Source organism: Phragmites australis, chromosome 13 (genome assembly GCF_958298935.1).
Source record: "Phragmites australis chromosome 13, lpPhrAust1.1, whole genome shotgun sequence".
In the NCBI taxonomy this organism is placed as follows: Eukaryota; Viridiplantae; Streptophyta; class Magnoliopsida; order Poales; family Poaceae; genus Phragmites; species Phragmites australis.
The window spans coordinates 24,836,498-24,850,353 of NC_084933.1; the positions used below are offsets into that span (position 1 = coordinate 24,836,498).

At 48.7% G+C, this 13,856-nt stretch overlaps 3 protein-coding genes across 5 annotated transcripts; 1 reads left to right on the top strand and 2 right to left on the bottom strand.

The window, feature by feature from the left end:
* Positions 1-681: 681 nt before the first annotated feature.
* Positions 682-4,961, bottom strand: LOC133887882 (uncharacterized). Of its 3 annotated transcripts, none has more exons than XR_009903664.1 (2): positions 2,064-2,318; positions 682-893 (listed from the first exon to the last, which is right to left on the bottom strand). XR_009903664.1 is itself a non-coding variant. In XM_062327894.1 (2 exons), the coding sequence occupies exon 1, from the start codon at positions 4,898-4,900 to the stop codon at positions 4,229-4,231; it is 672 nt and encodes a 223-aa protein (XP_062183878.1). In that variant the 5' UTR covers positions 4,901-4,961; the 3' UTR covers positions 682-893; positions 4,166-4,228. The 3 variants fall into 3 exon arrangements, 2 of the variants coding, with proteins under 2 accessions (XP_062183878.1, XP_062183879.1); XM_062327894.1 differs by lacking the exon at positions 2,064-2,318 and adding an exon at positions 4,166-4,961; XM_062327895.1 differs by lacking the exons at positions 682-893; positions 2,064-2,318 and adding exons at positions 3,742-3,861; positions 4,162-4,961.
* Positions 4,962-7,567: 2,606 nt separating this feature from the next.
* LOC133889558 (subtilisin-like protease 1) lies at positions 7,568-9,964 on the top strand. Its single transcript, XM_062330035.1, has one exon. It carries the CDS (start codon positions 7,568-7,570, stop codon positions 9,962-9,964), a length of 2,397 nt encoding a protein of 798 aa, XP_062186019.1.
* Positions 9,965-10,379: 415 nt separating this feature from the next.
* Positions 10,380-12,925, bottom strand: LOC133889131 (subtilisin-like protease 4). Its single transcript, XM_062329595.1, has one exon. The coding sequence runs from the start codon at positions 12,857-12,859 to the stop codon at positions 10,658-10,660; it is 2,202 nt and encodes a 733-aa protein (XP_062185579.1). The 5' UTR covers positions 12,860-12,925; the 3' UTR covers positions 10,380-10,657.
* Positions 12,926-13,856: the final 931 nt, after the last annotated feature.

Genomic DNA, 13,856 nt, shown 5'->3' on the forward strand with positions numbered 1-13,856 from the left:
AGATGCAAAACGCAACCATGGATTTCGCAAGAATATTCCCACCTAAAGCTATCCTAGAATTTGTAGCAAACACTCTCCCCCAATAAGTGGGCATATCCCTCCTATCCCGTTTCCTTGCTTTTCCAAACAGAAGCAGGCACCCAAATCTTAAATTATTCCTGTGATAATTCGACCAAGACAGGAGAAGTTATTCCAGGATAGCACCAGTGACATAAATTTTGAGCAGTCAGCATAGTGGAGAAACTAGTAGTTTGATCGTTACAGCCGCATATATCGTCAACCGCAGCAAAGTGCGCGACACAAATTTGCACATTGGAAAAGTGAAGTTTCAGCAAATTTGGATGAGTTCGTGAAAAAGAAGCAGCAGCAGAAGAACTGAATGTTTGCGGGCCTATCGTATTTAGGTCTGGTAATGGGTAGAACCCACTCCACACCTAACCCAATCCATAGCAAAATAGTTTCTTTTCCCAACCCAACCTAACCCATAAAATCAATGCCTAAACTCCACCCCAAACAACTCACCAGTTTAATTCTACCCAAATCAACTCAGTCATGGGTTAAACCCATGGGTGCCTGCTGCCTACTGCTACCTGCCGCTTCGTGCAGCTGCTTGCTGCTACCTGCATTACTTTACAATGCAAGAAATAGAGCAAGGTATTCTTCATATCAAAGTATCCCGACTAGAAATCTCAATAACAACCACAATACTATATATATACTTGCAAATGAAATTATGTATTACAACACTATAATTTTAAGCTGAACTTCGTTACAACTTTATTCCAACATTTCAGAGGTTTTAAGAATTTGAACTTGATGCTTCGGTAGTATCTTGAGTCGCTTCTTAAGAGCTTAGGTGTTGTCGAGTGCCGAAGAACTTGAGACGTCGCACACTGTCGATTAGATCCCGCAAAAACAAAGAGGTAAAAAAACATATTAGAGACTTAAAGTAAGGATGAAGATGGCTGAAAAGTTCATGATATACTAATTCAATTGTAGTTGTTCAGAAATTAAACAAGGATTTGTCTAGAGTACACTAGTCTGGACTACTGAAATCAAGAATTATACAAACTAGACTACATCATAAATTGAATTCAACATGAACGAGAAAGTCTCAAATTGGCATTGTGAACTGTAACATGAATACGGAGTAATAAATATGTAATAATGCAAAGTTTTACATGCTTTTCATGTGCAATGTTAAAATTTCTAATAAACTATGTAAAGTGCTTGTAGGCCGATAGCAAAACATTTCTACAGGAAATAGTGTAATCGCTTTAGGATTGCAAGTAGCATATGAGATTATGGGAAGAACTACTAACATCTGAAAACATTCAGGAAAGCATTAGAGTTCTAACCAAACTAGAAATTAAAAACTAGGTAATCTAACATATGCCGTGATTACAATACACCATAATATAATCTGACTACAATCAGACTATAGTGTAGTGTGTAAAGAAGAAATACATTCTGACTATAGTGTGGTCATTACAATACACCATAAACTATGATCATTGACTATATCAATACAGAAAAAGAAGCAATACACTATAATCTGACTGTAGTGTGTAAAGAAATATGTGGGTAGTGAATCCTGACAAAGTGAATTAGGATAACACAGGAATTAGGACAAGAGTTCACTTGTATATAATCTGACTATATGCGGGGATCCTGACAAAGCAACTACCAAGACAGCTTTGCATATAATCTGACTATATGCGGATTCCGGTGTAATCTGACATCAAGATTCACCAGTTGTACTAATCAGTTGGTGACTACAACCAATCAATGTCCTGATCCCAAATATATTTTTCTTCTCGCCACTCTTGTCTTGACCCCCCACGATCGGAGCTAAGTACAAACTAAACCAGCTCTCGGCCCTAAGAAAAAAATCATTCTCCAAATCAGAGCTAAAGCTAAAATTCGAGATCGCACGAACAAAGCTAGAGCATTCCCAGATCTCGATGCCTATGCGCCGCCAAAAGAATTAATCCAACGTCGCAGCAGACCGCGAACGCGCCAAGAAGGGAAAGGAGAAGAAGAGGAGAGATGTCTCGACCTACCGATCCAGAAGGAGAGTGAGGCCCCGAGGACCTTGACGGAGAAGACGCAGGTGACGCCGGGGAGGAACCCGAAGACAAATGCCCCTCCTGCCGAGCTAGCTATGACCCCGATCGAGCTCGCTGCAGGAGCTGGTGGATCGAAGAGGGATTTGGGGAGGGGAACAACTGGTCAGATCGAATAGAGAGCTCTACAGAGGAGCCGTTGGACTGGTGGATTCGAAAAGGGGGCCACCTGATCAGCGACGTCCATATTTGTTTTAGGAAAACTGAGTTTAAAAGTTAAAATTGAAATAAATAGTTAGCTTTTACAATTTGCTTTTTTATAATCCACCTCCCTTTTACACCGCAATATAGTATCTATCGGTCACCGGCTTTTTACAGATTATAATTACAGAAGGTACGAGAGTATCTTTAAATTTTAGATGCTATTAGTCACCAATACCATTACACAATCTAGGTTTTTACAATTTATAATCTAATTTTTCATAATACATATTTTTATAATTTATAATCCAAAATCCGTTTTTCATAATCCATATCTAAAATAAACATACATTCAGTCTTGATCAATGAGCAGTGACACCGCTGACGTGAGGTAGCAATTGGGTTGAGAGGAATGAGTGAGAATCCAAATATGAACCCATGAAAAAATGAGAAAAAAAAACTTATTCTAACCCTATCCAATCTACTTTCTAGCAAACCCAACCTAACTCTTCCCAATAACTTTGTCAACCCATTTCCACCTATCCCAAACAAACCCAAGAGTCAACTAACCCAAAAAAAAAACCCATTTTAATCTAACCCATTACAGACCTACCTAGCAAAAAAAAAAAATTGCATCCCCTCCCTCTCGTCTCATAAGGAGGCAGAGAAAGTGCTTCCTAGATCTGTGGGCCGGTCGGATCTGGGGTGGTCGCGCAGCGCTCGTCGGTGGTGCAAGCCTAGCCAGGCCTAGTCAGTTGATTTCGCACTTGCCGACACCCTTGGCTCAGATCTGAGCGTGGCGGGGAAGTAAGCTAAGGACCGCTGGGTGCGACCTCACCTTTCTCACTGCCTCGAGTCAACTCCTGGGCTGTCGTCACCCCAACTCATGCTGGATTTGGCCTTGTGTTGAGGTCTGGCACTTCTAATCGTCGTCGTCATCCTTCGTTATGTATGAGCCATCAGACATCCTTCACCAATATTTGAGCTGCCAGATCTCAAAACCATGACCTCCCCAAGTGCAACCTACTCGCCACCCGGTCTGCTTGCAAAGAGGTCCGTACCAAAGCTGCATTGTCCCGAGTAGTCCTAGGTTGATCCTTTGCAGTTGTGCCACAAATTATAAGTGGATGGTTGAAGAGGCATCGTGATCCTTGTTGCAATATTGCTTTGGTTCTGAGGGCAATCAGGTTTATCATCAACGTGTGGCACTCTGGGGGAGGTGAGGTGTTTGTGCTATGTGATTCTTCTGCGTGTCCAACGTCGCTGTCGAGCCAAGGGGTGATCCCTCGCCTACCATTCTAAAGCAATTGTTGGCTTGTCTTGGCGATGCGTTGTTTGCCATGGTTTCAACCTTGAAGAGCTTGTTGTCCATCTTACCTTTGCTTCTATTCTTCTCTCTCAAGCTTAGTACAATTGTGGTCCTCTCGTCTTCAGGAGTTAGCTAGCTTGAAGATTTAGGGTATTGAGTGATGCAAGATTTCTCCTTTTCTTGGCTATGTCATGTGGTTTATGTGTATTGGCGCTCGATGTTATGTTGGTGGGCATCGCCTCCTACTCCTGGTGTTCAGGGTGGAGTCTACTAGTTGGATCTTAGGTTTGTATTTTTTTTTTCTTGTTTCCTCCTACTTTATTAATATGAAATTGGCAGGTCGTTAAAAAAAAAATGTTTGCTCGAAAAGCTGGTTGGACTTCAGAACATCGATTGGCGTCCGAAGCTAAATAATATTAACATGATCAAACGTTTAGTACAGTTCACAAAAATCCCTGCAACCATGCATCTAGCCAACAAACCGGCAAGATTTTTTGAATACCAACTTTAAGCTGTAACGAATCTACTTACATCCATCCATGCGACATGTCTGCACATCTAACTAACTGAAGATTCGTGGAGCATTTACCAGGACGCGCAGCGAGCAGTGGTAAAAACTCCGCATGCATGTATGCGCGGGCCACGGCGCGCGTCATGCGGCGACGGCGTCCGGCGCTGCAGCCGCGCGCCTCGGCGAGACAGCATGCCGCGGGGGCGCGAACCTGATGGTGAAGTTCGGCGCCTCGCGCTCCTCCAGGCCGCCGTCGTCGAAGTTCTGCGCGTAGCTGAGCAGGTCGTAGTTGGGCCCGCCGGCGCCGAGGATGGAGCGGCCGTGTCGCCTCCTGCGCCGCGCCAGGCTGAGCTGTTGACGCAGCCTGCGCCACAGCGCGGCGACGCCGAAGCGGCCCCAGCACGAGGCCATCGCCCCGCTCGTCCGCCGGTACATGTCCACGTCCGCATCCGCATCCCCGTCCTCGCTGCACTCCTCCATCGCCGGCAGCCTCCCCGGCGAGCCCCGCGTCCACATGGCAGCTCCCTCTGCCAGAGAGAGAAAGAGGAAGAGAGAGAGAGAGCAAGTGGCCTGGCAAGTGATGTGTGTGTCGCTACTTGGTCTGCTGGTTGGCCTGGGCGGATGAGGCTGATAGGAGCGCGGGGCGCGAGGGAGGGAGGCAGGAACCGTGGGATGCGACTGCGAGACGGACGGCCGCGACGGGAGGAGGGGAATCAGGGACTCCCCTGAGGGAAGCGGTGTGTGGTGAGGTGTTCCCGGCTTCGCCGGCACATTCCATCGTGCCAGCGGGATCTCGGCTGACGTGGCGCTCATACGGTCCCACAACAGGGGCACCGGACACGTCTTTTCAGATCCGAAATGCAACCTATTGGCGCCTCCGTGGGCTCAGTTTGGGCGTTTGGCTACATATCTAGTCCAACAATACAGCTTGGACCTTTATAAGAGCATCTCCATTGTGGGTTTGAATCGAACCGTGTCTCGTAGGAATCAAATCGAGCACATTGGAGCGGTCGATCGAAGGTGTTAGAAACCAAAATGGCATTTTAAATTACAGTCGAATCATGTTAAATAAAAAATTATTTTCTGTATATAGCCATTGGCTGGCTGACTTCACGCTATATCCACTCGAATGAGGAGATGAGAGAGGAGATTTTTTTTACTGGCCTGTGAACCCGCACACATTGTAAAAATAAGTACCAAGAGGGAGGACATCTCCTATGATTTTATTAAGAGGATATTAGACCTCAAACCTGAGTCGGTTTAGTGAGATCATACTCGACTGACTGTTAGCATCGTGAGAGACTTTACACCTGCACACATTGTAGCAAACGAACCGTAAAACAATCGAACCAAATGCTCCCTCTCAAATCAAACATACACTAGAGGTGCTCTAAATGCCAGTGAGAACTGTGTATCATTTGTATCTAAGATATACAATGCAATTTGGGATTCCAAGTACTCAATCTGGTTATAAATAATTACTGTTTTGATAAAGATTTGATCAAATTTTTAAAACTTTAACTAACAATATATTTTAAAATATTTAATTTTAAAATTTTAAAATTATATGTATAGATTAGTTTTGAAAAATACTTCTGTAATATTACAAATTTAATATATTTATAAATATATTTTAATAAAAATATAGTGATTAAAGTTATACGTTGAAGACCGTGTGTTATCTAAAGCGATATGTATTTATAACTATAGAGAGTAATATTTTGCCAGTTTAATATGGTGTGAGGATTGCAAATTTGAAGCTTGCTCATTATGAGGTTATACTGTTATGTGATGCGGTAGGTTTGTGTGTTGGAGTTGCAGAAGATCCCAGTTCAGATGGCGGGAACAGGTTGAGATTTGCATATTGTCGGATCAGAGATCTATTCGGTCATTTTAATTGGTCCCTTCCAGAACGCCGGAACTTTATGTCTACTCATGTGAGAACCAAACGGTTTCCTGTAAATTTTCTGCGGAATTTCCATTAAATTCATACATTCCGAGTCGTGCACTAAGTTTGGAGTGCATGCTGTATGCTTTTATGCCTTTGTTTGGATGTTCCAAATTTGAGTGAGAAATTGAGATTTCTCACAACTGAAAGTGGCCATGTCGGCCTGTTCAAATCAATTTATTAATCTCTATATGACCGTATAAATCTCTAAGAGGCGGTCGCTTAGCTAAGATAAAGACAACACCTACACATTCTGTTTTTGTTCTCTCCCAATGTCATCCACCTGAAAGCTCACTATAATAAGAACTAGCACATCAACATGTGCGATGCACAGGTTAGAAATTTAACTTACAACTGAATTCTAGATAATTATGTTAATAATGGTTATATGCTAGGATACATCAGCTATTATATTTAAATATTAGAATGTAAAATATAAATATAATTTTTATTCATAATATTGAAATCATATTTATTATTTGTGAATAGATCTAATTTATAATTTTTATTTTATGTGTTATGCAAATTGATTTTTATTTGTTTCTTGATTTTTTGAAATTATTATTATTTTTAATGTCGTCACCGTATCTCATATTATTTTTTTGAAATATATTATAAATTCTTTGATATTATTTTTATGTGATAATCCGTAATATGTTTGCGTTCTGTTGTTTTAATTTTGTAATGTTTGATTACACGTATATTTAATTGTCATATTTTAATTGATTTGAAAAAGTGTGTTTATTGCTAACGTAACTAAGTTGGAGTTTGCTAATGTAACCTTGTTGGACAAAAGGTATAAAAAAATGAAGGAAAGGTAAGGAAAGAAGTAGTCTTGGAGTTGGACTCTATGATTTGTTTTTTAATCTTTTGCTTTTTCTGGTTGATAATCTATGGTTACAGTTAGTCAATCAATTAATTTGACGGTCGGATGCTTTGTTTTTTTATGAGAATTTCTAGGATTTTTTTAAGATTAATGTGGAGGCATTAAAAGGAGCCTCTAATTAGTAAATATAAGATGAGTGGCTGCCACAATTCACTCTGTAAACTCACCATGCACAGAGCTACTCCTCCTATCTCCAGCTTAAGGTGTTGTGCTCTTCCGTGCATGCAAGAGAGTCGACACAAGAACAGGCGCAGATATCTCATCTCCTTCATTTCCTCCACATGGAAGCCTCGAACGGAGGTCTAGATGGAACTTGTAATCAGAACTATTGAATGACAAAAGTAATTGAGACAGTAGAACTTTATAAAGTAGTGAATTCTTGTATTCGTTCCATTGATGGATGGGTGATTATATACATGATGAAGAGATGCCGTTTGGGAGACACTCTCTCCCCAACTGATTACGTAGATTTGATCAATTCTCAACCAGAACTAAGCATCCACAGATCTTGCATGCATTTCCTATATTAAGGCATCTCACCATTTGACCACAAAACTCTTACGCCATTTTTAGATCACAGGAACAAACTTCCCATTTTGCAACGAAACCTTTTACTACCTCCTCTCATTCGTTTAGCTTTCCGCCCATGGAAAATCCAAACAACAGGCAGTGCAAGTTGGCGTGTCTCGGCCTCCGCGTCGCCGCCACCATCCTCCTCCTCCTCTCTCCAACGGCGGCCACCCCGGCGGCGAGCCGTGGGGGCCATGACACCGGCTTGCACAGCAACTACCTCGTCATCGTGCGCACTCCGTACGAGTACGACCAGAACCTGTACAAGAACGTGTCGAGCTGGCACGCGTCGCTCCTGGCGTCGGTGTGCGACACGGCCAAGCAGGCGCTGGCTGCCGACCCGGCCTCCGTGTCGCGGCTCATCTACTCCTACCGTAGCGTTGTGAACGGCTTCTCTGCCCGCATGACGCCGGAGGAGGTGGCGAGGATGTCCAAGATGGACTGGTTCCTCCGGGCGCTCCCCGAGCAGACGTACCACCTCCTGACCACCCGCACGCCGCAGATGCTCGGGCTCATGGGCGGCGGCCGCGGAACCGGCGGTGTGTGGAACACCAGCAACATGGGCGAGGGCATCATCATCGGGATCCTCGACGATGGCATCTACGCGGGGCACCCGTCGTTTGACGAGGGAGGGATGAAGCCGCCGCCGGCCAAGTGGAAAGGCCGGTGCGACTTCAACAAGACGGTGTGCAACAACAAGCTCATCGGCGCGAGGTCGTACTTCGAGTCGGCCAAGTGGAAGTGGAAGGGCCTTCGCGACCCGGTGCTTCCGATCAGCGAGGGGCAGCACGGGACGCACACGTCGAGCACGGCGGCCGGTGCGTTCGCGCCCAACGCCAGCGTTTTCGGCAACGGGCTCGGCACGGCGACCGGCATGGCCCCCCGCGCTCACATTGCGTTCTACCAGGTGTGCTACGAGGAGAAGGGCTGCGATCGAGATGACATACTGGCGGCGGTGGAAGATGCCATCGAAGACGGCGTCGACATCCTCTCGCTCTCGCTTGGGAATGAGGATGCCGTCGACTTTTCAGACGACCCCGTCTCCCTCGGTGGGTACACGGCGATCATGAACGGCGTGTTCATTTGCGCAGCGGCAGGCAACACTGGCCCGAGCCCAGGAACCCTCGTCAACGAGGCGCCGTGGTTGCTCTCCGTAGGGGCGAGCACCACCGACAGGAGATTCTTGGCCACCGTGAAGCTTGGTGGCGGGGTTGAGCTTGACGGCGAGTCGCTCAACGATCCCAACACCACTGTGGGCGAGTTACGCCCTTTGGTGCGCGATGTGGGCGACGGCACGTGCGCCAGTGAGAGCGTGTTGATAGCACAGAATGTCACCGGAAAGATCATCGTCTGCGAAGCCGGTGGTGCTGTCACCACCGCGAAGGCCAAGGTGGTAAAGCGCGCCGGCGCGGCCGGCATGATCGTCGTCACCCCTCAGGTGTTCGGTCCGGTGGTCATCCCGAGGCCGCACGTCCTCCCAACAGTGCAAGTCCCCTACGCGACGGGGCAGAAGATCAAGGCTTACATCCAATCCTCGCGGAAGCGGAACGCGACGGCGACGTTCGTCTTCAAAGGAACAACGTTCAGCACGCCGCAGTCGCCGATGGTGGCACCCTTCTCGTCGCGGGGACCAAATAGGCTAAGCCATGGAATCCTGAAGCCCGACATCATCGGCCCCGGGGTGAACGTCATCGCTGGCGTCCCCTCGATCGAGGACGTGGAGTTGGCGCCTAATGCGGTGGTTCCTAGGTTCGACATCAAGTCCGGCACGTCCATGGCCGCGCCGCACCTGAGCGGGATCGCCGCGCTGATCAAGAATGCGCACCCGACATGGTCGCCCGCGGCCATCAAGTCAGCCCTAATGACGACTGCGGAAACCACCGACAACCTCCGGAAGCCGATCGCCGACGTGGACGGCAGGCCAGCGAGCTTCTACGCCGTGGGCGCCGGGCACGTGAACCCGCAGCGAGCCATGGACCCCGGGCTTGTGTACAACATGACGGCCAAAGACTACGTGCCGTACCTGTGCGGGCTCAACTACACGGACCAGAAGGTGAACACGATCATTTACCCGGAGCCGCAGGTGTCCTGTGCCAAGATGCCAAAACTTGAACAGGACGACCTCAACTACCCGTCCATCACCGCCATCCTCGACAGGCCGCCCTTCTCCGTGACGGCCAACCGCTCCGTGACAAACGTCGGGGCCGCCAGTTCGACGTACGCCGTGGAGGTGGACGTGCCGGCGTCGGTGAAAGTGGAGGTGAACCCACCGAAACTGACGTTCAAGGCGCTGGACGAGATCTTGAACTACGTGGTCACCGTCAAGTCGACGTCCGGCCGGGCTCCGGCTGGCACGATCGAGGGCCAGCTGAAGTGGGTCTCGGGCAAGTACGTCGTGCGCAGCCCGATCCTGGTCACGCCCGCCGGCAGCGCCACGACCGGTGCCGGAAGTCAACGCCCGCGTCAGCCCTAACTTGTTAGCGGTTGATGATTAGATTGTTTCAATTACGTTTAGGCATACAGAGCCAATCCTTCCCTCGATGAGTTGAGAGATATCTATTTTTTCATAGGATAGGTAAAGAGAATCAATAGATAAATAAATATTATGTATGATAGATGGACGGTTGAAATAAGTTATGCGTTAATAAATTTATATGAACTTGTATTTCTTTTTTTCATATTGAATGAAAAGTGCGAATTATCTTTGAATTGTAAGGAACAATTGCGCAAACCTAGTTCGAATTTTACTGGGCCCGTGGCCTGCCCCGATTCTCAGCTGGGCTGACTGGGCAAGGCCGAATACTTTTCCATTCTTGCTATTGTGGGTCGATCCGGTTGCAAAAGTAGGCCTTGATTTGCAGGCTTTGATCGAGTCAAGATTTGCCATCTCTTCTCTTAGTGGAAGAACTTTTTTTTTTAGACCAGGGAGAACGTTACATGCGACTCTGCAAATACAATCAGGCTTAGCAATGCTAGCAATTTCACAATCGAGTCCTTTTTATTAGCTAGTGGTAGTGCGTGAGTAATGTTGTTGAGCAACAGATTAACTGAAACATGCAGGATTATCAGCTAGCTGTAGTGAAATGAAACCAAGTGTGAACGACGAGGGAACAACCCAGATGGAGGTAAAGTACCAGTAGTCAAGTCGATTGAGCCCTAGAGACGATCAGGCGAAGCTGATGGAGACGGGGCTCCTCACGGTGTGCTTGTCGGACACCCACCGGAGCGAGCCCTGCACAAACTTCGCGGTAGTGCTCTGCCCCCGCCACACGGACACCGTGAAGTTCTGCACCTGGTTCGCTGCGGTGAACTGCAGCGAGCTCGGCGTGACCTTTACCTGCACAAGACCCGGCAGGTTGACGTGAGGGTAGTACACCGCCGGCGCCTCCACGACGTTCTTCACCGTGCGGCTCACCACCACCGGAGCCGTGGGGTTCGTTGTTGACGGCAGCGTGACCGAGATCGACGGGTAGTTCAGCATGCGGTCCGGGATCACCGTGATGGTCGAGCAGTCGACCGAGCGACGCGCGATCACCGTGACCTCCTGGCTCGTGTACAGGCCGCAGAGGAAGCCGATGTAGTCGGCGGGGGCGATGTCGTAGACCAGGCTGGGGTCGATGGCCTTGTCCGGGTTCACGTGGCCGGCGCCTGTGGCGAAGAAGTTGGCCGTTACGTTCTGCTCGTTGACTATTAGATTCCCGGATTTGTCGGTGGGGTTGGCGGTCGTCATGATGGCTGACTTGATCGCCGCCGGCGACCAGTCCGGGTGCTTGCTTTTGATCAGTGCGGCGATACCACTTAGGTGCGGCGTTGACATGGACGTGCCAGATTCGAAGTTGAAGGTCGGTCCAGGGAACACTGGCGCCGACGGAGGGCCGATCCGGAATGGCCACGCCGCGAGTACGCTCACACCGGGGCCAGTGATGTCGGGCTTCAGAATGCCAGAGTTCTGCAAGCTGGGCCCACGCGAGGAGAACGAGGTTATAGCCGGGGCCGGCGACGTGCCAAGGACCGTGCCCTTGAACAAGATTTGCGCCACGGGGTTCGCAGTGGAGTTGATGTACTTCTTGATGGCCACTCCGGCGGCGTAGCTAACGTGGGAAGCTGGGAGGACGTGCGCGTCGGCAAGCGTGCTGTACCCGTCGGCGAACTCGTTGACCAAAATCATGCCGAAGCCTCCGGCTCTCATCACCTCGGCACCTTTGGCAAGCCTTGCGACGCCGTTGCCACGGTCGCAGAGCACAATCTTTCCCTTGACGTTGAAGCCATCCAGTGAGTCGTTGCCGCAGAAATTCGTGTCGGGTGTTGAGCTGGCACCTGCGTAGACCAGCGGGTAGGAGACGGTGGTCGAGATGTTTGGCTGGAAAACCGACTCGCCATCGAAAGAAAGGCCATTTCCGAGGCGCACCTGTGCGCTGATCAGACGGTCCATGGTGCTCGCCGCGACGGTTAGCATCCATGGCGCATCGTTCGACAGCGTGCTGCCGGTTGGACCTTCGTTGCCGGCCGCCATGCTGACGAAAACACCCTTCTCTACGGCGCCAAACGTGCCAATAGCGAGGCCGTCTTGGTAGAAAGGTCTCGTTTGCCCGCCAAGGGACATGGAGATAATGTCACAGCCGTCACCAACGGCCGCGTCAATGCCGGCGAGTATGTCGGCGGTGGTGCACTCGTCGCCACACACCTTATACATGGCGACGTGCGCGCGAGGCGCTATCCCGGAAGCAGTGCCGAGGCCCTGGCCAAGCACTTGAGCGCCTTGCACGACTGCTCCCGCCGCGGTGCTTGACGTGTGCGTGCCGTGCCCATCCCGGTCGAGGGGGGACGGGTCTGACTCGAAAGATCGAGCACCGATAAGCTTGTTGTTGCACGCAGAGCCGTTGAAATCACAGCGCCCCTTCCACTTGGCCGGCGGCGGCGGCATGCTGTCGCCGTTGAAGGAGGGATGGTAGGGATAGACGCCACTGTCGAGCACGCCGATGATGACGCCCTCGCCGAATTCGGAGGTATATTTTCTCCCGTTCTGTGGCAGTTCCAGGCCGAGGAACTGCGGCGTGTGCGTCGTCAGCAGCTTGTAAACATGGTTCGGCACCGCCACGATGAACCCAGGCATGGCGGACACCACGTCGAGCTCCTGCTGTGTCAGCCGAGCGGCGAAACCGCTCGCGACGTGGTGGTACGCGTGGCGGAGCCGACCGTCCTCCGGGAGGAACGACTTGTACCACGTTGTCCGGTCGTCGGTCGTACGGAACACGTGGTTCTGGTGCGGCTGCACGTGGATAATGAACGTGCGGAGCTCATCGCCGGTCACCTCGGCGACGATTGCAAGGAGAAGGATGGGGAGCAAGGTGAGCTTGAAGCTTTCCATGGCTGGCTTGCTCTGCTGTAATGTGTCTGTGTGTGCGCATGCATGGCCTTTTTATAACACCTACGTGCTTAATTATTTCGTTATTAAAGTTGCAGCCATTTGGATTAGTGTTCTTGTAGCTGTAGCCTGTTGGGAAATAAGCCGCAAATGACCGGCTTTGTTCTGGCCGTGGCACGGAACTTTTGGCGCCGCGCCATTGTTGGGAGATGTTTGCAAGGACGAGAAGACTGAGTCTACGATATGGACACGGATTGGTCGCTTGGGAATTGCCGTATGACCTTAGATTGGTCAGCAAGGATTGTTGCCGGAGCTGCCTGTGGCGTTTGCCCATGGCCTGTATAGAGCTAGCTAGATGGCAGCAGGTAAGAACCAGGGGAATCATGGTTCCTGATCACGTGCCGCTATCAAGCATCTTCCATCGGACAATTTGTGGCTCGGCGTTTTGTAGATTGCAAGAACGAACTTTGAAATTGCTACGGAATTGCAACCGCAGTGCGAATTCCACTTTGGAGCGCTCGAATTGTTTTATGTGAAATTGGAAGTTCTTGCAGTCCAAACAAAATGATTTTGATTCATTAGCAAATAAACCTATCTGTTGCTATTTAGAAATTCGTGCATTAACTAAAACAAAAATAAAAAGTCCACGGCTATTTTGGTGAGACTAGATTGTGATGATCTAGATCAATTTAGCAGATACGAGGTGAAATCTAGAAATCTAATACATAGATATGATAAAAAAGGGTCGATACATAAAGTAGAATATATCTATTTTTATTAATAAAAGAAAATAACCGTCTCACCACGGTAACCAGGAAAATAGAGAAATAGACTAGAAATTCTAAAAAAAGCAAAACATTTAGCCCTTAATTTTGGTAGACCCTGATTAAGATTGAATCACAATAAGTAGATCTATGAAGGCCTGTGCTAACATAATTACGTAACGCACATTTGCTATCAAACATCTCAATTAAGGACAAACAAGGATTACAGACAGTAG

Coding starts and splice junctions, on each gene's coding strand:
- LOC133889558 (XM_062330035.1), top strand. CDS start 7,568: ATGGAAAATCCAAACAACAGGCAGTGCAAGTTGGCGTGTCTCGGCCTC.
- LOC133889131 (XM_062329595.1), bottom strand. CDS start 12,859: ATGGAAAGCTTCAAGCTCACCTTGCTCCCCATCCTTCTCCTTGCAATC.
- LOC133887882 (XM_062327894.1), bottom strand. CDS start 4,900: ATGAGCGCCACGTCAGCCGAGATCCCGCTGGCACGATGGAATGTGCCG.